Source organism: Exophiala mesophila (genome assembly GCF_000836275.1).
Source record: "Exophiala mesophila strain CBS 40295 unplaced genomic scaffold supercont1.6, whole genome shotgun sequence".
Taxonomy (NCBI): domain Eukaryota; kingdom Fungi; phylum Ascomycota; class Eurotiomycetes; order Chaetothyriales; family Herpotrichiellaceae; genus Exophiala; species Exophiala mesophila.
This window is the reverse complement of record NW_015622509.1, coordinates 2,349,383-2,372,202: the sequence shown is the minus strand read 5'-3', so window position 1 is coordinate 2,372,202 and position 22,820 is coordinate 2,349,383. Positions and strand designations below refer to the sequence as shown.

The 22,820-nt window shown below is 49.9% G+C and overlaps 7 protein-coding genes across 8 annotated transcripts; 3 read left to right on the top strand and 4 right to left on the bottom strand.

The window, feature by feature from the left end:
• Positions 1-230: 230 nt before the first annotated feature.
• Positions 231-2,042, bottom strand: PV10_08722 (adenine phosphoribosyltransferase). The gene is made up of 3 exons (XM_016373786.1): positions 1,566-2,042; positions 1,414-1,499; positions 231-1,364 (listed from the first exon to the last, which is right to left on the bottom strand). Exons 1-3 carry the CDS (start codon positions 1,633-1,635, stop codon positions 879-881), a joined length of 642 nt encoding a protein of 213 aa, XP_016220697.1. The 5' UTR covers positions 1,636-2,042; the 3' UTR covers positions 231-878.
• A 2,531-nt stretch (positions 2,043-4,573) lies between these two features.
• Positions 4,574-7,225, top strand: PV10_08721 (uncharacterized protein). Its single transcript, XM_016373785.1, has one exon. It carries the CDS (start codon positions 4,781-4,783, stop codon positions 7,124-7,126), a length of 2,346 nt encoding a protein of 781 aa, XP_016220696.1. The 5' UTR covers positions 4,574-4,780; the 3' UTR covers positions 7,127-7,225.
• On the bottom strand, positions 7,224-8,779 carry PV10_08720 (uncharacterized protein). Its single transcript, XM_016373784.1, has one exon. It carries the CDS (start codon positions 8,590-8,592, stop codon positions 7,342-7,344), a length of 1,251 nt encoding a protein of 416 aa, XP_016220695.1. The 5' UTR covers positions 8,593-8,779; the 3' UTR covers positions 7,224-7,341.
• Positions 8,780-9,389: 610 nt separating this feature from the next.
• PV10_08719 lies at positions 9,390-11,479 on the top strand. 2 transcript variants are annotated; one of them, XM_016373783.1, is made up of 3 exons: positions 9,390-9,772; positions 9,824-11,308; positions 11,379-11,479. In XM_016373783.1, the coding sequence occupies exons 1-2, from the start codon at positions 9,584-9,586 to the stop codon at positions 11,246-11,248; spliced, it is 1,614 nt and encodes a 537-aa protein (XP_016220694.1). In that variant the 5' UTR covers positions 9,390-9,583; the 3' UTR covers positions 11,249-11,308; positions 11,379-11,479. The 2 variants fall into 2 exon arrangements, with proteins under 2 accessions (XP_016220694.1, XP_016220693.1); XM_016373782.1 differs by having other exon boundaries at positions 9,824-11,479.
• A 3,425-nt stretch (positions 11,480-14,904) lies between these two features.
• Positions 14,905-16,287, bottom strand: PV10_08718 (uncharacterized protein). The gene is made up of 2 exons (XM_016373781.1): positions 15,960-16,287; positions 14,905-15,888 (listed from the first exon to the last, which is right to left on the bottom strand). The coding sequence occupies exons 1-2, from the start codon at positions 16,245-16,247 to the stop codon at positions 15,031-15,033; spliced, it is 1,146 nt and encodes a 381-aa protein (XP_016220692.1). The 5' UTR covers positions 16,248-16,287; the 3' UTR covers positions 14,905-15,030.
• Positions 16,288-16,785: 498 nt separating this feature from the next.
• Positions 16,786-18,051, top strand: PV10_08717 (uncharacterized protein; the record flags this gene model as incomplete). The annotated part of the gene is made up of 3 exons (XM_016373780.1): positions 16,786-17,442; positions 17,497-17,664; positions 17,798-18,051. Exons 1-3 carry the CDS (start codon positions 16,986-16,988, stop codon positions 18,049-18,051), a joined length of 879 nt encoding a protein of 292 aa, XP_016220691.1. The 5' UTR covers positions 16,786-16,985.
• Positions 18,052-18,730: 679 nt separating this feature from the next.
• On the bottom strand, positions 18,731-22,156 carry PV10_08716 (uncharacterized protein). Its single transcript, XM_016373779.1, has 5 exons — positions 21,639-22,156; positions 21,001-21,583; positions 20,306-20,950; positions 19,870-20,234; positions 18,731-19,769 (listed from the first exon to the last, which is right to left on the bottom strand). Exons 1-5 carry the CDS (start codon positions 22,117-22,119, stop codon positions 19,504-19,506), a joined length of 2,340 nt encoding a protein of 779 aa, XP_016220690.1. The 5' UTR covers positions 22,120-22,156; the 3' UTR covers positions 18,731-19,503.
• Positions 22,157-22,820: the final 664 nt, after the last annotated feature.

The following is a 22,820-nucleotide window of genomic DNA, read 5'->3' as shown; positions in this document are numbered from 1 at the left end:
TTTCGGATTCGTCAACACCATCTGATATCATCGTTCACGTCTGTTAACGCGTCATAAATCTTTTCCTTTCTTCTACGGCCTAGCGCATCTTCATTCCACGCAATTGCATTTTGACCACTTGGGGCCTATTCATTAGCTCGCGTTCAGCTTGCTTTAGAAACAGCCAGCACCCGAGGATGTAGCAGATCCTCTTTCCAGCTTACCAGACACGAAAGAAGATTGGACAACAATTGCGACTTAAAGATATCATATTTCAGTATATTAGGTAAAGATATCCCAGGATGAGGGATTCATGTATGAGTGAACTCATGGGCAGTTTCAAGACCACCACATCTAGGTTTCATTGGTGGCATGATATCTTGAGAGAAAGTCTGAGACCTATCATAATAGGCGTCAAAGTAGCTTGGCTGTTGTGGTAGATATCTACTTCGCTCGAGCCGATTCGCTAGCGGCAAGTTTGGTCTGTCCATTTCGAGGATGTATTCCGGCTTCAATATCGCTTCCAACTATTCCAAGGGCAGTGTTAGACCTAATTGGCAGGAGTTTACCCAGACAGGATCCTTAGACAGAATGTGTATGCCGTAAAACGTAGTATGTAGTCTGCCGTTATAACGAATTGAGATGAGTGTTCTCGATATACAGGTCCGTGGGAGCTGGCCCGTGGGAGTATAGCTCCGAGATAGACTCGTATGCTATACTCAAGCACTGGTGTATGTATGTAATGCGAATGAATCGATGAACACGAATCATCGGCCGTGTACCGGTCTTGAAGCCGCATTACTTTGCTTTCGATGGTAGAGCTTTTGAGTCTGCGTTAGAGGCTGACGAGGGACCATAGGCAGCTGAAACTGCAAGAATATTCGCACTGAGATCAGTGCTCAATCTTGACTCTCGATCAATGTGTAGACTGGAGCATTGAGCTTTTCTCTGCCTTTCAAAAAGGTCAATTCAATGATGAAGATGTAGCCGAGTAGAATGCCTCCAGTCTTCTGGACCAGTGTTCCTGCGGCTTGAGCGGAGCCACCAGTAGCAATCAGATCATCCACCACCAAGACTTTCTGACCTGGTTTGATTGCATCGGACTGGATTGCAAACGAGTCAACTCCGTACTCCTTTTGATATTCCGCTGTTTCGAGGTTTCCGGGAAGTTTGCCGGGTTTTCGCACGGGAACAAATCCTATGCCCAGTCGCAGAGCCAAAGTTGCTCCGATAAGAAAGCCTCTGGCATCGAGACCGACAATGACATCTGGCTTGTCGTCACTCCCAAATGACTCTTGGACTTGTAGTTCGTATGCGAGGATGAGATCTTTGTGGAGTTCGTGCGAGGCAAATAGAGGAAGAATATCTTCAAACAAAATTCCTGGCTAGAGAAGGTTTAGAGTTGGTCCAGGAAGATCGAACAGGCCAACATACCTTGGGAAAGTCCGGATACTGTTTTAGACCAGCTCGAATGCGCTTCTTCAGCTCCGGGAGCGTCTGAGAACTGGAGAGTTGGGTGGCTAAGACCATGTTAGCAAATCTGGTGTTCATTCGAGGGAGACGGCACCATGCCGCGGGGAACATACAGGTGGAGGGGGCATTGGGCTCTGATCGCGAGGGGCCATGACTACTGTCTGAAAGGCTAGGAGTGGTCATGGTGAGAAGAAAACGGTGAGAGGTGATTAGGCGGATCGAGCGATAGATATGGGAAGAGGGGAGAAAAAAAAGATGACAACAAAGCGCTGTAGGACAAGCAGCCGCGTCGCAGGACGAATCAGTGATGCATGCAAGGGCACCCACAAATTATGCGTACAGACTAGAGTACAGTAGTTAGCAACATGGAAGGATCTGGTGGGAGGGATCAAGGCCCAAGGGAAAGAAAATGGGAATGGGATGCCAGTGGATGTGTGGATGTGCAGGGACGCAGGACGCAGGACGCAGGCTGCTACTGTTGCTAGGCTCGGGACATGTGGCGCTATTGCAGTTTCGCCTGTCAACTCCGGGAGCTGACTTGCCAGAAGGGATTCACCAGATGAAGCTTGGTTTTAGGTATTAATACGTAGGTAGGTGGGTATTTGGTTGTCAGAAGATGCATGTGTAACCATGCTCATGGTCTACGAGTAATGCCCTAATGCTCTAAAGGCCCAAGGGCCCCTCGGGCTCCAAAAGGCTCCAAAAGGCTCCATAGACCATTACAAGTCAGCCTGCACGGCCGGAACACTTCCAATCGCGGGTGCATCACATAGGGGCCCCTAGGCCCCTCGGCCGTGGCCTGCCCGTTTTTATTACCCTTTTGTGAGATGACTTTCATAGTGGGTTGGGCTGATGTGATCGTCACCCACCGGTTCCATCAGTCTTTCAACGGTTCCTACGCTTCTTACAGTTCCTACAGGGCTGATGCTAGCATTGCCAGCACAAGTTGCATGTTACATACCACTCACGGTCTGCATTCTACTGCCCCCAAAAGTACCTGTAATTCAATGACTCAACCACTGATAATTTATTCGTCTGCAGTCTCTACCCACGGCGGTGTGGCCGTGTCTGTGAAGTTTAAGCGATCCATTCGGATGTACCGTGGAGGGCCTTTCCTAGAAAAGATTACCTTACTTATCGAGCCACAAAGCGGATCGATATGCCCATGTCCGTGCGTGCCGTGGCATGTGTCGATCAACCTTGAGATATCATATCGACCCTAAATCCTACCCCTCCCCGCACCCAAAGATCACAATGCTGGCTATGATGGTTGCAAAGGTGGGATGCCGTAGATTGCTGCTTCCATCAGATGGGGAGATAACAGGCCCCCGTCACTGATACGAGTGAAAAGGAACGACGGAGGTGGGCGAGTTTGGGGTCAGTCCACGCATAGGATTGGACGATCCAAAGATGCCTGTCTCCGATGATGCTCATCAAGTGCGGGTTATCAGAGTAGCAGAGTGGGCTGCTTCAATCTGCTTCAATGATAATCACCGTCACAGATGTCCTGACAGGTACAGGATGCGGCAAGCCATCTACGATTGATAAACCTCACATGCTGCCATCTCATGACACACAGAGCAGCATCGGAACTTGGGATTTGTGGGGGGCACCGTATTTTCACCGGTGCTCTAATAACAAGTCTCGACGTTAATGCCTCTTGAGTCTTTGAATCTTTAACGATACAGACCAGCCAGCCAACCGTAGCCGGTGAGACAGCCAGCCATGCAACCATCCTGCGTTCGTTGGTCCTTCAGCCCTCAGCCTCTCCAACAAGCGAGAGCGAGCGTGGGTGGTCATCACTCTCGCCTCGGTCAATCATGCAACTGATGATCGCTTGTGAGACCACATGGTTTCTAGAATCATACAATACTACTTCCAGCCCCCGTCCTGCATTTCGACATCTCGCTGCCCGTCTGATCCGTTTTGTACCGACACTCGCCGCGATTTCTGCTCCATAGACTGGCTTCTCCTTTTCCCATTTACCGTACATTCATGTTTGTTTGCCTTTACTTGCGTTGCATCATGCTTCACCTACCACCCCCGCCACTGACAGATACACCTCAAGGTAATCGGAAATAAATCTGATCCAATTCGGAGCACCAGAGTAGCGGTCACACAATGTCACCATTTCCAAGAATACTGTGGTTCGGAACTACTGCAAGCCACACTCTCGAACGGTCAACAAGGTGGGGTGTACCGATGCGATGCTCTTCTCGATGGTCTCACAGGCTTCAACACTGACTGCTTGACTTTACAATATGATTTGAGATGGCACTGTCTGTCAGAGCCAAGAGTGACACCATTTGTTGCCGTTCTTGCACCTCCTCGTTGAGATTGACTCAATTAGCGTGGGAAGGCCTGGGTGCTACCCGTTGAGGACCTTGTAGGTTGAAAATGATTCCCGTCAATGACTCATATCCGTTCTCGTGGGACTTCCATGCCAGCGATTGGACAATCGCATAAAGCTCGGCGTCAGAAGAGGCTGACAATGGATGGTTTTCGAGCCATGGGCGAAATTCGTGTGTTTGTAATAATGAATGCATCAAAGGTCTTGATAGAATTCCACCGGCAGTTCAATTTAGTCTCTGCATCCAACGCTGAGGGTTATCCACCCTCTGATCGCGCATATGGGTTACACTCGGCAGGAGAATCTTTGATTATGCGAGCCCAACATAAGAAGGTGCCTCGGTAGCCAACGTAACTCGAATGAACCCTTCCTTGATAGTGGACGCGATTGCGAGTTTCGCAATCAGGTTGCATTTGTTAACACAACGGCTCGGTTGATTGTCGTACAGTCCCGACGGGCATTATGAGAGGTGATCAGGGTCCATAGAAAAGGGTGTAACCATCAGTAGCATCAATCAGTCTCCTTTTCGTAACAATATCCATGACATTGCTCTACTGAATACGGCATTCCTTCAACGTCTACAGCGCTTCCAGTATCATGGAGATGGAAGACATCACCAGCTATGGCAAATCGCTCCACCATAGAGCACAAAATAATTATCACAGGTCCAAGCGAGAATAGGAGTAATCATCGGTAGGCTAGGTCTACCCAGATGGCAATAATTCCAAACTGTGAGGGAGGTGGTAGGCTGTAGGATCAATCATCTCAAACCAGAAGGGGAAATTCCCGCCACAAAGCGGCAAGAACCGTCAGAACACGTCTTGGCATAATTGTGCTGGCAGAAAAAGGCGGTCAGCAACAAGAAAAATACCATCGAGTAAATTTACTTGCTCCTACATACGAGAACCAGGCCTTGGAAATCCATACCACAATGCGACGTCGATAAACCAGAACACTCTAATACCTCTCACTGCCAATATGGGACGTCCCACTGACGAGGATTTCATCCTCACCCTATCTGACGAAGAGACACAGGCACCCTCCGACGCAGATCTCCCCAACCCCTCAAAAACAGGTACGAAACGCAAGCGAGGCTCTGATTCTGGCAAGAAAAATGGTATACAAGAGAAGCGACAGAAAAATGTTGCGGAAGAGCCATTGGACAATGACAGCGAGGACGAGCAAGAAGGCTTTGACTCCGACTTCGAATTCGAGATAGGCACAAACCAAGACACCCAGGATCTTGACGACTTTGATGGGTGGGGTCAAGATGTTACATCCCAAGAAAAGGAGGTAGCGCCAGTCAAACGTGGGGTAGACCTGGACGATATCATTGCACGGCGAGCAGGCAAGTCTGCAAGCGCGGTGATCAAAAAGAAGAAAGCCGCTTCCGAGGAGAGCGATGGTGGTTTTCAAGAAGACGGTGACACAGCATCCACCAGAGACGAGGATTCAGATAATGAAATCAACTTCGATGATGACGAGCTAGTTGCCCCCGACACCTTCGGCGCAGAAATAAACCCAGAGGAAGAAGACCACACCGATGAAGAGGACAACAGTGACGACGACAACAACGAGGAAGACGATTCCGCCTCGGACAATAATTCTGTTGCCTCTCCCACCGCACACCCTGACGATCTGGCATCCGATGCTGAGTCAGAGACATCTCAGTCCGACGCCGAAGAAGATGCCAAGAGAGCAGCATTCTTTGCACCTGAACACAAAGCTGCAGCACCTGATCTCAAGACTGTCTCCTCATTCCAGCAATTCTCTTTATCGAGACCAATACTCCGTGGATTGGCCAGCCTACACTTCACTACGCCAACACCCATTCAAGTGCGTGCTATCCCCGTTGCTCTTCAGGGTCTGGATGTGGTTGGATCTGCAGTGACGGGTTCGGGCAAAACAGCCGCTTTCCTTCTACCCATTCTAGAACGTCTCCTATACCGACCACGAAAAGTGCCCACCACCCGTGTCGCCATTTTGATGCCCACTCGAGAACTGGCAGTCCAATGTTTCAACGTCGCCACCGCCCTCGCTCGTTATACGGACATTACTTGCGCTCAAGTTGTTGGAGGTTTCTCCCTCCGTGAACAGGAAGCGATCCTGAAGAAGCGCCCGGATATCGTCATCGCTACTCCTGGTAGATTTATCGATCACATGCGCAACTCGGCCAGCTTTGAGACTGAGCATATCGAGATTCTTGTTCTCGACGAAGCAGACCGAATGCTGGAAACAGGGTTCGAAGACGAACTCAACGAAATCCTCAAGACCATCCCCAAAGGCCGCCAAACAATGCTTTTCTCCGCGACCATGACAGACAGCGTGGACAAACTAGTTCGTGTCGGCATGAACCGACCCGTGCGCCTATCAGTCGACGCAAAGAAGAGCACCACCTCAGGCTTGACCCAAGAATTCGTCCGCCTCCGACCCGGGCGAGAAGGACTTCGCCTGCCCACACTGTGCGTACTCGCCACAACCGCCTTCACCAGCCGAACGATTGTCTTCTTCCGCCAGAAAAAAGAAGCTCACCGTGTTCGAGTGATATTCGGCCTCCTTGGCGTCAAAGCCGGAGAATTGCACGGTAGCATGACCCAGGAACAGCGAATCAAGGCGGTCAACGACTTCCGCGAAGGCAAGACCACCCACCTCCTCGCGACCGATCTTGCATCTCGAGGTCTCGACATCAAAAACGTCATGACCGTCATCAACTACGAAGCACCCCAAAGCCACGAAATCTACCTCCATCGTGTCGGCCGTACCGCTCGAGCCGGAAGATCCGGTCGCGCATGCACCATCGCAGCAGAACCAGATCGAAAAGTCGTCAAAGCAGCCGTGAAAAGCGGACGGACACAAGGCGCCAAGATCGTATCCAGGGCAATGGACATTCAACAAGTCGACGAAATGCAGAAACGGATCGAATCACTAGAAGAAGACGTCGAAGCGATTCTGAAAGAAGAAAAAGCAGAGAAACAGCTCGCGCAGGTGGAGACGCAACTTACGCGAGGTGAGAATATTGTCAAGCATGAGGCGGAAATCATGGCGAGACCGAGACGGACGTGGTTCGAAAGTGAAAAGGAGAAACGTGATGCTAAACAACGAGGTCAGATCGAGTTGAATGGGCCGAATGGTTTGGTCAAGGTCAAGTCGGAGAAGAGGAAGATGAGTAATAAGATGAAGAAGAAGTTGGATCTGACGAGAGAGCGCAAGGAGGGGAAAATGTGGAAAAAGGAGAAAAATGATGGCGGCAGAGGCGGTAAGCCGGTTTCGGTGGGGAGATCGAAGGGGAAGGGGAAGTCGTTTACGAGAGGGAAGAAGAGGTAGATGAATCATAGGATAAAGCGTCTATGGTTAGGTATCTAGTCTGCTTGTGTGTATTTCTCTATGGATATAGAAGAACACACATGCTGACGATGAAATGCTTTGGTTCATATTGGATTTGTCTTTATCGTAAACTCGTTTTTTATGTTATATCGCTCCAAACCACCATATTTCCAATCGACCGCTACGAGTAACTTAGAAGCGCGATGGACGAAACGTCAACTTGAAGCCGCGGGCTTAAGTTTCCCCTGACGAATCAACTCATCCACCTTCGGAGGCAACACCAAAGCACTCCTATCATTCCTCCGATAAAAGTCCGCCACGACCATCGCCGTCTTGGCCGGCTGATCCTCGTGCACAAAATGACCTGCTTCAGGAAACACCTGCAACTGATACTTTCCCTGCATTTGGCCAATCATGAGTTCCTTGTCCAGGCGATCCGTGCCGGCGAGAAGGAGGAGTTTAGCTCCGCGCGAAGTCAGGAATTTTGACGATAAGCCGACGAACCAATTCTCCCAGAAGGGTTTCGTGGCAGCGAGGTCGGTGCGCCATACGTATTTGGATGCGTTGTTGGTGTTGTCGAGAGGTTGTAGTAGAGAGGGAACGGAGACGCGAGCTGACGTGGTGTTGCGGATGGTGCGAGAACGAGTGTGCCATTCGATGGCGGAGGAAAGGGATAGGAAGCTCTGTGGTCGTGTCGATAGGTATGTGTCCATACTTTGTAGGGCGTCCATGGCAGAGCCTTCGACAACGTCTAAGACGCCGTAGCCGAGTAGTGATGGGCCAAGGAGTCGTTGGTGAGCGACTTCGACGACAACGGCCCCGCCGAGGCTGTGTCCGATGAGGATCATGTCGGGACGATCAGACAGTTTCAGATGGGTTATGACGGATTCGACGACGAAGGCGAGATCTGAGGCGAGAGTGGCCAGGGTTAAATCGGGGGTTGGGGTGGTGGAAGTAGAAGTAGAAGTGGTGGTCATGGTGGTGAGACCATGTCCTCGAGCGTCGATGGAGAGAACGCCAGCATTGGGGATGAGTTTGAGGAATTCTTGGGTAAATGTGGCAAAGGAGAGACCTGACGAGCCGGCACCATGGTGGGTGATGATGAGAGGGCCTTTAGCAGAGGGTGGAGTCAGGTAGACATGGTGATTGACCGTTTCTGAAGGAGTTTCATGGGGCAGGATGAGATCCTGGGAATAAAAATCATCCCAAGGAAGAGGGGCAGATCGAGATTTGATGTTGGATGCCCTGGGCTTTTCGAAGAGGTTCCTACTTGGTGAGGGAACAATTGTGCCGGCTGATGAGGCTGACGAGGCTGAGGAACTTGAGCCATTGGGAGAACTAGGCCCAAGGTCGCTGGTGTCTGTTGAGTGTTGATCGATTTCGTCTTGTTCATTGAAGACTGGAGGAGGTTCGGGTGGAAGTTTGGATAATTGGCTTTTGGCGAAGGATCTCTGAAGGTCGCTCATTTTGTCTGCAGACACAGGCCAAGGAGGTTGGACTTTTGAGTCTGTCAGTGAGTGCCAGAGCGGGCATTGACATGGATGAGAGGGAGTTTGATATCTGTAGGAGGAGAGGTGGATGAGTGGTGTGTGGTGAGTGGTGAGTGGTGGGTGGAGGGAGGGAATGTGGCTGGTGGCTAGACTTGGGCTTATATGTGGCGGTGCGTGAAGGATCCTCGATGTATCAGATTATCAAATTATCAGATGCAGATGTAGATGCAGATGCAGATACAGACGCAGATACACTTCACCATCATCTTGTACATGGCAATCAATCAATCCTCCTAGTTGTGAGACTGTTCTTGTTCGCTATTCACTATGCTCAACCGACTCCTATGCAACCGCAGCACACAACCGCAGCACATGCATCCTCAATCGTTGGTGCCACTGATCGCCGCTCGGATCCTAGTTCCCGCGTCACAACATCTGATGATCCAGAAGCTAAGCTGCCACAGCTGCTAAGCTACTCAAACTCTCTTTTGTCCACTCAATCGTCACTCGTCACTCAATGTAGGTCAGTTGATGTTCCTTCGCTTGAATCAGCCGACCTAGCTAAGGCCAGAGCCTAGATCTCACCGAGGACTTGCCCCTAGCTTCTCACCCAGTGAACCACACACGGCCCAATTCTTCCTGCAAATCATGTTATCCGCCCCCGCCTCCGCCTACTCGTACTATCACCAAATCGCTTTGATGACGTCGTCAACTTTGCACCATTTCACTCCACCATCTAGTGCCTGTTGCAATTCTTTTTTTCCTTACGATCTATCTCTTCTTCGTTTGATAATGCTTAAAGGGCTTCTTGGCTTATCTGCTACGCGAGCGCCTCAAAGTTCTTCTATTTCTTCCTGATCCAGCATTTCCCCCCTTCTGCAAGCGCCGATTGGATTGAGCGCAGTCACCGTTAACTTGAGTCTCACTGATTGATTACCGCCTGCACCTACCTAACTCCGGCTTCGATATGGTGTCTCTGTGGGGTAGTAAGACCAACGGCGACGAGCATCAAGAAGGAGACGAGGAACAGGAGCAGACGAGGGCGACATCTTCCCATGAGCAGCCCTCCAGACAATCTGAAGATGCCAATGAACGAACCAGACTCCTTCCTCGTCATGGTCAAGCTCCTGGCTACTTGAGCCCGGATGACCCTGCCGTATGTGCTCAATTATTACCATCCGACGGGCGATACTGATGATGATGATAGGTTTCCCCATACAATCTCTGGAGTGTCCGCGTCTTGCGCTATTTCGAAGTCTTCTTCCTCGCCGTGACCTGCTTGTGGTGGGTCCTGCTCTTCATCTCTATCTTCGTCAGCCCTCCGAAGATGCATTCACGTGGGTCGGGCTTTTTCGATGTCTCCTACACCACCCTCACCATAGGCAATATCCTCACAGCCCTGGTCTTCTTCGCCGTCCCCTCTACTGCTATGAGCATTTTGAGCATGGCAATCTCCGTCATCCTCCTCATCGACATGATCATCATCCTGGCTGTGGCACGCATTCGTGTCGAGGAAGGATGGATTGGCATTGCGTCGGTCGTTTGGGCTGCCCTCATCGGCTTCTACAACGTCGTGACCAACCGAACAGTCAAATGGGGCAAGGCTGAAGAGGAGGAGCGGTTGACCGGCCGACAGGAAACACGTCGCACCGTCAGAGAATGGCTCGCGGTCATGCTGTCGACATTTTTGATGGTTGTCTATGTCCTGATAACAATCCTGCTCACGGCTACGCTTGTCCTTCGGTCGCGAGATGCAACTCTTCCTGCCCCTGGCAAGCGATATCTCGTCGATGGCGACAAGTACAAGGTCCACCTCGCCTGCGTTGGCAATCAAACCCTCAATGCTGATGGCGATCCTATCCCTACCGTCTTGCTGGAAGGAGGATACTATCCCGTCGAACACTCCTTTCAGTCTTGGGTGCAGGATGCGTACGACAATGGCACAATCCCTCGCTACTGCTATTGGGATAGACCCGGTCTGGCTTGGTCTGATAATGCACCTTCACCACACTCTGCAGGTATGTCTGCTGATGCACTTTCCGAAGCCTTGGCCATCGCTGGGGAGGACGGCCCCTGGATATTGGTATCCGCGGGGATTGGCAGCGTCTACAGTCGAGTGTTTTCGGCAAGACATCCTCGATCAATTTCGGGGATGATGTTAATCGACGGTCTTCATGAAGACCTCCTCTATCAGATCGCCAGCCCCGGTCGAGGGTTCATTCTTTGGGGTCGTGGCATCATCTCCCCGCTGGGTCTGGACCGTGTCGCTGGGGCTTTATTCAAAGGCCGCACCAAGGAAGACCGCGTGTATGGCAGGTCGTCATACCAAGGAGGAAAGTTCATCAAGAACAAATTGCAGGAGAATCTGGTGGCGGATTCACTCACCAAGAATGAAGTCGTCAGTGCGCGCATCATTCAAGACCCCAACGTTCCTCTTGTCGTAGTGACTTCGGGGATTCATATCAAAAAGAACAAAGACTGGGAGAGGAAACAGGAAGATCTGACCAAAGTGACGTCAAATCTGCTGGCGTGGGACATTGTCAAAGGAGCACCGCCAGAAGAGATTTGGAAGACGTCGGATGGTCGGAAAGTCCTGGAGAAGAGATTGAAGGATCTCTACGACGGAGAGTAATCTATGCGTTGCAAGGTGAAACTTGCTGTTGGAATGCAAGTATGATTGTAATTGTATAAGGTAAAGTGCATCCCGGTGTTGTTTTGGATCCCTGTGTGGTCATTTGACATAATTTCTAAATACCGAAAAGAGCCGTGAGGCTTAATTTAGATAAAGATTCAAACTCAAAACTCGGTGGGTCAGTAGTTCCTAGTTCTCCACCTGTCTGACAGTGGGTTTGAAATTCTGGCAATGTTTATTTTACCGTAACCGATCGTTTCCTCCGTGTCACAGAGTAGGAACTTCCTACGCAGTATGCTAGCACTCGAGCGAGATGACTAAATTTCCATATATTCGGCATTTCTCGTGGTTTAAGAGGTTACTTCTTGTGCTTACTTCGTTCGAGCTGGTTTGTTCAAGATGCAACCTAAGAAGAACACGACGATGCCCACGTTTCAGAAGGAAGCATTTATGAATCTAGCAGATTTCATTACTAAAGTCCACAACAATTCTTACATCGACCCATCCTTTATCTATACTCTAAGTATAACCGTGACAGAGCAAGATATCTTCTTGCTGAGTGACATTAATGCTTTCAATCAGATTTACGCCTCATTCAAATATATAGGGCACGGAAAAGAATACGAATTTATCCTTCAGGGCGTGGGCGATGATTTTGAGCGAAAGAATCTTTTGCACCAGCTTTTGTTCATTCTCTTGACCGCGTGGTTTAGATCACAAGTTGTATGCGATGCACTCTGTTTGGTTAATGTACCTCTGGGAGTTCTAGAAAGTGCAGTGAGGTTTGTGCCCGAATGGCAAAAGTCGATCGGGACGCTCCAAAAGTTGAATTTCAATGTCCAGGAATCGGAAGATAGAAAACAGAGGCAGGAAGATTACGCTTTCTTGGACAGCCTCTTGCGAAGGGCTTCAAACCTTCGTGTGCTGAAAATTGAGGTGATAGAAGCAACAGAGGAGCAGACTGACCGCCTTGTTTACCTAGGAAGTGAACGTTTTCCGAACTTGATAAGCTGCACGCTTAGAAACGTTATGATTGAAGAATTTGATTTTACTAGCCTAATCGAAACCAACGCGGATAAGCTGAAGCTGCTCCGGCTAGAAAACGTTGAGTTGATGAAGGATCCGGTATCCACGAACCTCACGAACCTTGATACGACCAGGGCTTTCTACTATGACGCTGGACCAACAAGATTTTTGGAGTTCCAAGGTCATATGTTGAGGGAGGGGAATTGGAGAGAAGTGTTCTATTCTATAGGCTGTTCTAAGCTCAAATGTTGCCAGTTTTATTTCGCAGACCTCCACGATAAGAAGGATTGTTACTATAGTACAATTGTGGAGGCAGGTTCGGAGGAAAAGAGGGCCACTCGGAAACTCGAAACGTACATGCGTGAAGGGACTGGGTTTCCATCAGAATATCAGCTAGATATCCTCGGGAGCGGTGGTGGGATATACATTATCGCTAGGTAGGACTAAGACTGTCCTTCAAAGTGTAAATTAGGTCATAGAGATCGAGAGAAGTGCGAATGTGACGACCAGATAGTACGACCTCTTCTTTATTTTCGACAAGTTCCCATATCTCTCCTCGAGAAGACGAGAATGATACTGTGTATAGCATTGCGCGTGCCAGCACAGCTGCCCAAATGGAGGCGCAGGGTGGCAGAATAGAAACGCACAATGGAAAGTCATCGAAAGTCGAGGAAGGGCGCAGTCTGCGGTTTATTGTTCCTCCGGGCGACCCCAGCAGACACGTGGCCTAAAAGTTCCCCAAAACTCGTATCGTCGACGCCCTGTTGTCGCTAATCACAACGCCAACGAACCGCCCCTGCGTAAGCCCCGAACCATGGCCCAGACTAGCAGCGGTGATCCATGCGGCCCCCAAACGAATCACGGACACGAGTCTTCCATTCCATCTGACCTCACATACATGGCCGCGGTGAGCCAACAATTGTCTGCGAGACAGAAGAAGGCCATCAACCAACAATATCTCACTCCCCAAGAAGAGAAATCCTTAGTAACATTCATTTGGCGAGCGGCTGCCGATGACCGTCATTTAACCCCCAAAGCGGTAAGAGCACTGGCCCTGGCCATCCGCTTGCGACGTACCTCCAGTCCTCAAGTCTCGACGAACGATGATGTACTTAAACCCCCTGGGAAGAATTGGGTCCAATATTTGTACAAACGTCATCCAGAACTTAAATCGAGAAAGGTTAAAGCCATCGATTCGAAAAGAGCCAACGGTAATATTTATGAGAAGGTCAAAGATTGGTTTGAGAAAATTGGGAAGGTGCTCTCAAACCCCGATGTCTTGCCCGAGAACATCTACAATCTGGACGAGACGGGTATTCTCCTCGGCCATTCGGCAACCCTAACGGTATTAGTGCATGCGAGCGATAGAAGAGGTACTAGAGGGACGCTGCGCAAACGTGAACTAGTAACGTCTATCGAATGTGTCCCCGTCAAAGGCAAGCCATTGAACCCACTCATTATATGGCCTGCCTCTACACACCGTAGCGCATGGACCACTCATCCAACTCCGGGATGGCATTATGCCTGTTCCAAAACAGGGTACACTAATAAGGCAATCAGTCTTTACTGGATACAGAAGGTGTTTGACCCGCAAACACGCGAAAAGGCAAATGGTAAACCCCGTATCTTGATCAACGATGGACTTACCGCTCATGAAACACCCGAGTTGCTGCGTTTTTGTCTCCAAAATAATATTATTGTATGCCGCTTACCTTCTCACACATCTCATAAACTACAGCCACTTGATGTAGGTATATTTGGGCCGCTTAAGTCTGCCTACCGAGAGCAAGTCGAAAAGCTATGTCGAGGAGGAGCAGGCACCGTTGGAAAGCAGCATCTCACTTTGTTGTACAGTCGAGCACGATGCGCTGCTTTTAGTGAATCTAACATCAATGCTGCGTGGGAAAAGGTCGGACTTGTTCCTTTCAATCCAGACAGAGTGTTGAGTACTATGGTCGCCCCTGCTGTTAGTCACACGCTGACAGAAGCTACTCTTCCTCATCTCATCCAGTCTTCGCTCCACAGTTTACCTTATACTCCTGTAACATCAGATGGATTTAAGGCTTTGCGAAATTTGGTTGAAGGTGAGACCCAAGACCTGAGTGAGCTAAACAAGCACAGAATCGAGAAGGCTTTAAACGCTGGAGAAAGGGCTCTTGCCAAGGAAAGTCTCTTACTAGATGAAAATCGACAGCTGGTTGAGCAGAACTACGAAAAGCGAATTCGAACATCAAACCCATCGAAGGTTGTTGGCCCTGCCAAAATAATGAGTTACGAAGAGATTGTGGCAGAACTGTTGAAGCTTGATGTAGCGGCTCCTAACGCAGGAGATCAATGCATTTCCATCAGCAAGCAACAAGTTCGGGCTTCGTCAGGGATTTCAAACAAACGGACCAGGCTGGCGGAAGTCGAGCGCGGCGTCCGTGCATCGTCGGAGGTTCCAAACAAACGGACGCGTTTAACGGAAGCCGAGCGAGCCGTCCGTGAGATAGAATCTTCGGGAATGCAGGAATATTGCTGTGTGTTCGAGAGCTGGTGCGATTGATGGTAGAATTGTAGAGCTTGCACCGGTGTTGTGGGATATTTGTCGGATTATGACATGCGCGCTGGACGTGCTGTTCCTGAGGTTTAGGAATTTGGCGAATTCTGTTCCATAATATTGTCGCTTGTGGATCTATTGTGCGGAGTAATACTGTAATAGTCTGATAACTACATACGCATAATCTGAGTTTACGGAACTCTTGTACCACACTCCTCTACGACTTTAGCATGGTAAGATATCGCTGGATATTGATCTCGGTGGTTGCCCCACTGCCAAACTTTCGCAGTCGTGGGGATCTCGCATCCCGAGATAGCGTTGGCGTAAATGTTGGTTTTGTGGTGGAACTCCTACTGACACCGGCTTCAGACCTGAGACTATTGTTCCTTCGATCATTATTATCGACAAAGGCGCCTGTGATGTGGTGCGCTGGTGCAGAGGTCGCTGACGAAGTGGCTGATGCTTGAGCAGGTTCTTCAGCGTCTGATGTTGTCCTGTGTCCGATATCTTGATCCGCAACATCGCTTGTATGCGATTCGTGTGTATCAGCACAAGGTATCCTTCTGGCGTATAACTTGCGCAGCTGCCAAAGCTGCTCGAGTTGATCCTCTGGAATTCCTTCGACGGTTGGATCGCTGATAACTTGGAAGGCACGTCTCAGCGCTGCCATGGGCGCACCACACCACAATCCTGGCTCTTTAAATGGACCCAGTCCCGGGATGAAGCTTTTATCTGCATTTACCGGGAAAAAGTCCCTCAAGGTGTAACGCCAGTAACTTCCTCCTTTTGCCTCGGGTGACAGGATTTGCCGTCCTCTCAGAAAATCAGCATACATCTGCGGCGTCGGAACGATTCGAGGAGGAACATGGCTCAGTCGACTCGCAACGTCAAGTCGGTTGTGGTAGTCCTTGAGTTCGAAATCGATAAAATACTCCAGATCAGTAGGAATAAATATCAAGCCGGGGTTATTGATGTCGTCGAATGCTCGATGGCACGAAGGGCAAAGAGGAAGACCATTTTGCTCGTCCCCGAGATGATCAAATGTCAGAAGGCCCCAAGTTACATATTTGCTGAACTGCGAGTGATCAGTCATCTGCCCGACCATCGAAGCACGATGATCGCGTTGCAATCCTGACATAAACATACCGACCCATCTTTCTTACTTATAACATGAGCGACGTCTGGCGCACCGCCACCACAATGCCAGCATCTCTCGCCGTTATTGCGCTCCACAATCTTTTGCTTCGTCCTCCTCGAGAAGAGTGACGTCGACGATGCGCTAGATTCATTTGCACTGTCGATATCACTTCGCTTGCGTTTGCGACTTGAGTTTGATGAGCTTGTTGGATTCGAAGCTGGGACTGGTGGTGGCAACATTGCTGCCATTGGAGGAGGGAACACGGGCGCAGGACTTTCTTCAGGTGGAGGCGACATTATTGTTGCTGTTGCTGTCGTTGAAGACAGGCTTGGGTCTCTCTGAACCACTTTAGCCTGCTATGGCTGGTAAGGCAATGCTTGGCGTTGCATCAAACCTAGCGATAACTGAGACATCGGCACGTGATGCCTTCTTTTTGGTGCAACTGCGCCTGCAGTCAGAATCTGCATGAAGCCAACTTTCAGCCTGGTCATCGATGACACCGCCTCCTTGGATTCGCTACCAGCATGGCTGCAGGCAGAATGGATTCCTCCCAGCCTAGTACGCGTGTGCAGCGAAAGCATCGGTTTCCCACTGCCTCTGCTTCACTCGCCACCAACACACTTGGTCATTGCTAGACCTTTCAGCACGGAATGCGACAGATGATCGTGGAGGTGAGAACTGTGTCATTCTCAAGCCCTAGTTAGTGCGTCAGAAGCTTTGAGAACAACGACAACGTAAAATCTTGCTGATGCGCTAATCTGCAAGATGCGCCTTATCGATACTCGAACCGCGAATTTAAAGATTATCCCACCACCCAAAAACCCTAGATATGCCATTTTGTCTCATAGATGGACGGACCACGAAGTCACATTCGCCGACATCAAGAGCAGGAAGTTTAGGGACATATCAGGCCAGAATAATAAGTTCTGGGGAAGCCTCCGCCAGGCTCGGGCTGATCACTTCAAGTTCTTATGGATTGACACTTGTGCATCGACAAAAGCAACCATGTCGAGTTGTCAGAAGCTATTGTCTCAATGTTCCGTTGGTACCGGAATGCCGCGAAGTGTTACGTGTACCTCTCCGATGTTTCTGCTCCAATAGGTAAGGATAAGGACCAGTCTCAGTGTCCATGGGAATTGGAATTTCGTAATAGTAGATGGTTCAACCGGGGTTGGACGCTACAAGAACTCCTTGCCCCGAGCTCAGTCGAATTCTTCTCAAGAGAGGGTGAGTTCCTCGGCGACAAAAAGATTCTCGAGAGGCAGATTCACGAGATAACCGGAATTCCAAGGAGCGCTCTTCAGGGCTTTCCTTTGTCTGGTTTCTCTGTGAGTGAGCGAATGCGTTGGACAGCTAATCGTAAAACTCTGAAGAAAGAGGACAAGGCATACTGTCTATTGGGAATTTTTGATGTCTCAATGTCTCTCAGATATGGCGAGGGAGAGAAAGCTTTCGATCGACTTGAAAGCAAGGTCAATAGATCCTCGAAATGTGTGCAGATCGCAGCGGCCGCCCTACGTAATCTTTATGCTGACAACAAAGTAGACAAGGATGTGGTTACCTGGCTTGCCCCTACTCGACCGGAAGATACCCAGGCAAGAGTCTCGGCCTTGCGACATCCTGGTTCGGGGATTTCGTTCACCACCGGACCATTATTGTCCTGGCTACAAGGCGAATCTTATTTAAACTCATTGATGTGGATTACGGGGAAATGTAGGCGTTGATTAGTTACTTCCCTCTGTTTGAAACTAATGACCTGACTATCTCTCTGTAGCCGGTTCAGGAAAGACCACTTTGTTGTAGGTACCTCACGCCGCTCACCTCAGGATGTTTGTCGAAATAACAGGGCACGCCTCATCATCTAGCTCGTTTGCGGTCGACAAGATTAAGACGTTTGTTTCTGATACCCCTGGCGTATTACTTGCTTATCACTACTGTGATTTCAGCGATCCAGACTCGCAACCGCTTGTCAACATCGTAGGCTCACTTGCGGTACAAGTTTCTGCCTGGCAGCCTGGGATCCTTGAAGATCTCAAAGGATATTACGACGGGGGCAAGGAGACATATTCGGGTCCTGCATGGGTGGACGAAGACAAGTGATTGGATTCGCGATGTAAGTACCAATGGGAACGAAGAAAGGAGTCCTTCTGAAAAGAGAAAATGCGTTTGCTAATAGTTGATTTGGTGAGCTTCATAGAATATCGAAACACAGTCATGGTTCGGCGACTATGTTAAATCGCTCGCATTGATGAGAGATATCAACAAGGCCCGTAAGTTTCTTACTTATGTTTTAAATTGGCAACATACTGCAAACAAATGATATTCCTCGTTCCTAAAACATGTGTCTTGACATCCTATTAACCGAGGGTTTGCCCATAGGAGTTATCCAGCACTTTGATCGCATTCTCATCCACTGAGGTCACACTCGAAAGTGTCTGGCTGCCACATTGGGTTGCGCTGGTTAATCGTACTATAACACTTATCACAATGGAAAGGAATCGCTGGTGGGCAACTTTGTAAAATATGAATTGAAGCCACGGCAGGGCAGATTTTAAATGAACTATCCTGCCAAGGGCTGTCACGAGGCAGCAATTCGGGCCGTCAGACAGACAGTCCAATGGACCGACTTGGGGTAGCGTGCTTCGATTCGATACGCCTTGGCAATACACGTAGGTATATAGTCTGACTGCGCTACGCTAGTCTTTCGAAATGACAAAGTCCTCCGATTAAATCACAGCGCGCCGCTTTTAAGAATCGCTCACCTCCCACACCCTCTTCTCACTTTCTCGTCACCCTTCACTCAACTTTGTCCACTTTTCCACATCGACCGGCGACGCATCCTCGCGCTGGACCTGCCACTCGGATTGTACGATGATTGTCCCACCCGTGACTAGGATTTTCCGTCGGCGGACGGGGCGTCGACATGGCGACTCGGCTCCGCCCTTGCCTCCTCTCCTTCCTCGAATCCCCTTTTCTGCGTTTTTGCAGAACAGGGTACGATTTTTGGACCGTCCCTGAAAAGCGGTTTTACCGTCTCCCTTCCTCGGGCTCCTTCTTTTATTTTTCCTGGAGGCTACCTTGTACCTATAGAATGGCCTTGTTCTCTAGTCGCAGCGTTTTCAGAACTTTACGGGGATGATTCCGACTCCAGGAGACGGGAGCCTTTGTGTATCGCCGGTTGTTTCTATCCGGACCGGGGCACCCTCAGTTCCCAGGTCCATTCAATGGACGGTTCTCAACTCAAATACCCGAACCATCCCTCGTACCAGTCTTCGTAGATATACGGAGTATTATAGTGTGATCGAAGCTTTGGGTAGGCATTCATGATTCTGCAAGGAGTGTTACTTACGACAGAAACGCAGCCTCAGGGAATTATATGCGGGTGGGGCGATAGAGCGGCGGCCAGACCTGGATCTCACCCTTGGTTCCAACAATGCGGACTGCGGGCCCGCAGACGCCGTTATTGCCGTAGTCATTGAACAAGCGCAAGCTCTCGGATGCAATCCCCGTGTCTCTTCTTATGCCACTTCAATAATTCCAGAACAGCAGCCTTTAGCCGTTGTCCGTTTTCCTCAGCAGTAGTTCCGCCGGACTGCCTTTTCCAGCCCAACTCACGATGTGATCCAATCCTTTCCAAACTACAGCGTCAAGTCGCATGACTGCCAGTTTGAGAACAGGCCAGGCCCGCGACTGCATCCGGGCAGTAATGCGCCATTTGTCCAGGAGAAGCTTGTTCTCTTTCGCCATAGCTATTGACGGCGACTGCACAAAGAGAAGAAGGGCAAAATTCGTCATGTACGACAGTTGATCCCTCGTATCTTCAGGTACGAGAAGCGTCAGCATATCTATGAGGGCATTTGACCAGATGGGCAGGAGGTCTTCCTTTAGAGAAAGGAAAGATGTTGAGGCACCACTTACACGAAGGCCAGAAATTGACAAAGTGATTTGCCTTGAGAGCTGCCACCAACTCCAGAACAAGCTTGGCACATGATTGGCTATTTTGAAAGATGGTAGACCGCGGTTCTGACATTGCCTGCTCACTTGTTCCCGGCTGGTAAGCCAGTGGACGAAGAAGTGCCCTGAAAACCAGTAACTCCAGCGTCAAATACGTCAGGCGGAGTGGACCACAGTTGTCGAGGCCATCATCCTCCATCAGCTCTTTGGTCGGCTTTAAGACATCCGGAGGTAGTTTCTGTCGCCATTGTTGGATCATCATCCTCAATGGATGTGCGCGGGCTAGAAGTGCCTCCAGGGTGGTAGCTTGACGGATCGACTTGATGGAACTATGCGCATGTGGATTAGAACGTCATTGCCTCGCGGACAGCAAGACAAAAAAGAACTGGGAGGTACTAACTAAAGAGCGTCAAGTATTTCGCTAGCAATCGTACTCAGGCTGCAAAGAGCCATAAAATAAGGGCTCTGTGCTTGAACACAGCTGCGAGCTTCCGGATCTGCAATGTCATCAAGGTCGAAATCATCTGCAGTCAACTCAGAGACATCCCAATTGGAGGCGGCGATGTGAGATGGCCGTCCTGAGACTAGAGCGCGCCAGGTATGCTCGACGTGAACAAGCCACCACAGCCTCTTCCGCAGCCTGACTTCGTGTGAAGGAAGCTTCCAATCTGAAGGGTCCAGATTCAGTCCGAAGGTCTCTGCTGCAGCGAGTACAGAACACGCCAGGGCCCACGAGCTTGGGTTGTCGGCGACAGCATAATTCTGCGGAGGCCGATGCAACAACAACAGGCTAAGCTGCACAAGCCCTATATGAGACTTCCGGGAATCCCGCTGCAAGCCACGATGAGCTATGCCCCAGAGCTTTTCTGTGGAAGGTTGCTGATACCCTCTGTCCACGGAGAGATAGTCATCGAGGAAGTAATATGGCGCGGCTAGCGCGTAGACCGCTGCTCTCAAGCCCGTTGAACAGTTGCAATTTCGATACTCACCATTATGGTCGTGCGACGAGAGAACCGGATATGATGGTTGAATAAATTTAAAGAAGCTGTCCACATTAGCTGTGAGCTTTCGCGTTCACAACGCACAGTAGCTTACAGTTTTAGAAGTCTTGAGCCCAAGTCAATGGGAACAATCTCGTATAGCAAAGCATGGTCTTCAGCTTCAGTACTGAACCCTGCAAAGTCCGTGTCGATTGATTTGACATCCTCTTTGCAGATCTCCTCGTCGGTCATGACAAATTGGACTGGTATGTCAGTGACAGGAATATGTGATGGTTGAGGTGAAGCGAGAGGCCCTGGCATGTTCATGTCGTCCGTGACTTTACGAAAATCAAGTGCAAACATCCGAAACGTGTCTCGCATATCGTACTGGTAGTGCCGTAGAAGGAACGGATCAGTCTCACTTGATAAGCCGACAAGTTGGGAGGAATAACCAGGGCGTTCATCAAGGGAGAACTCGCTTGACCACTCTCCATTTCTCGGAGCTTCTTGCTTGTCCGGTGGTAGATCCTCGGGCATATCATCTTGATCACTCGAGCTGATGCCAGCTGCACCATCCCCACGTTGCGCATGTGTTTGATACAATACTGGCGAGACGTGTTCCGGTCGAAATGCCTGGGGTGAGCCGTCATTGACTGCCGACATTCGACTTGAGAGTTCGAAGTCGTTATTCAAAGGGGCTGGATGGCAGCATCAGTCACTCATGAAGATCTGAAGTTCAGTCAATCTCCTTACAGATGGGAAAGTTGAGGTACGACCAATCGATAGCACTGCCGCCCTGTGACTCCGGGACCCGCTGGCCCAACGACGACAGCTGGTCAGATACAGGTAGCAATGGGTGCGAATCGGCATCAATATCAAATTCTAAGACTGAGTTCTCGAAAGCGCTGACATCGATGGCCATAGGGTCGCTATGGCGGGCGTCGAAATCAGATTGCGTGGCACGATGCTGCTCTGTTGGAAAAGTCTCCGAGGGACGCGATGGTTGTTGCAACGCCGAACTTGACTGTTCTGGAGGCCATCGCTCCTTTCTCAGAGGCAGCAAGACAAATGTACAGCTGCGCCCGAGTTTGTCGCAAAGCTCACACGCTCCACCAGATCCGGGGATCTTGCACTGGGTTTTGCGCTGTCTACAAATGTCACAGGGTCGTTGCCGTTTAGACCGGTACTTGCGGGCTTGAGACTCATACACAGGATCTGGCCTGTTTGAACGCATGCCGAGGACTTTTCCAGCAGAAGGATGAGGTTATCATCTTTGTGGTTGAATTGACGGCGCGTCGTTATCACATTTGACAAGCTCGGACTTTATCGATTACTAGAACGCCATGAAATGTAATGACGAAACTACCCAGCGCGCCTGGCCCGACTGACCGCTGGACATGACTTGGCTACATTGTCAGACAGTCAGAAATCCTATGTCACCGAGGTCGCTGCTTTACCGCGCCTATTTGCTTGCCAAGCGGCAAGCAATTTTGGCCTGGAGGGCCAGACATGCAGATATGACACACTACTCATAAGTAGATGCCATAGTAAAGGCTACAGGTACATATGTCAGCACTCGCATCGCTTTGAGTTGGTTACCTCCAATGGACGAGATTCAGCGCCTCCCTTCAGTGGCCCTCGCTCTTGGAAAGCAGGGCTAGGAACGCTGATTTCGGTGACGGATCGCGACATCATTGGGGGTTCGCCTCAAGACTCGGGAACGGACGAGCACTATATGATGTCTTCGGAGATAGCTGGGGCGTTGCAGAGCATCTAAGAGTATCGTTTAGGCAGGTAAATTTGACGCCCGAGCCTGAATCCTGCTGGCTGCGGAGATTCGATACGAAATTTTACCGGTAATTTTGCGCGACATATGGGGCTCGTACCATTGGCCGACGGCCAACTGTAATTTTTTGTTACGCCACCCTGACGGTG

Coding starts and splice junctions, on each gene's coding strand:
- PV10_08722 (XM_016373786.1), bottom strand. CDS start 1,635: ATGACCACTCCTAGCCTTTCAGACAGTAGTCATGGCCCCTCGCGATCA. Junction 1,500..1,565: donor GCCCAATGCCCCCTCCACCT/GTATGTTCCCCG, acceptor ACATGGTCTTAG/CCACCCAACTCTCCAGTTCT. Junction 1,365..1,413: donor AGTATCCGGACTTTCCCAAG/GTATGTTGGCCT, acceptor AACCTTCTCTAG/CCAGGAATTTTGTTTGAAGA.
- PV10_08721 (XM_016373785.1), top strand. CDS start 4,781: ATGGGACGTCCCACTGACGAGGATTTCATCCTCACCCTATCTGACGAA.
- PV10_08720 (XM_016373784.1), bottom strand. CDS start 8,592: ATGAGCGACCTTCAGAGATCCTTCGCCAAAAGCCAATTATCCAAACTT.
- PV10_08719 (XM_016373783.1), top strand. CDS start 9,584: ATGGTGTCTCTGTGGGGTAGTAAGACCAACGGCGACGAGCATCAAGAA. Junction 9,773..9,823: donor TGAGCCCGGATGACCCTGCC/GTATGTGCTCAA, acceptor TGATGATGATAG/GTTTCCCCATACAATCTCTG.
- PV10_08718 (XM_016373781.1), bottom strand. CDS start 16,247: ATGTCGCCTCCACCTGAAGAAAGTCCTGCGCCCGTGTTCCCTCCTCCA. Junction 15,889..15,959: donor TAAGTAAGAAAGATGGGTCG/GTATGTTTATGT, acceptor GATCACTCGCAG/TTCAGCAAATATGTAACTTG.
- PV10_08716 (XM_016373779.1), bottom strand. CDS start 22,119: ATGCGTTCAAACAGGCCAGATCCTGTGTATGAGTCTCAAGCCCGCAAG. Junction 20,235..20,305: donor GAAATACTTGACGCTCTTTA/GTTAGTACCTCC, acceptor ACATGCGCATAG/TTCCATCAAGTCGATCCGTC. Junction 19,770..19,869: donor TGTCAATTTCTGGCCTTCGT/GTAAGTGGTGCC, acceptor TCGTACCTGAAG/ATACGAGGGATCAACTGTCG.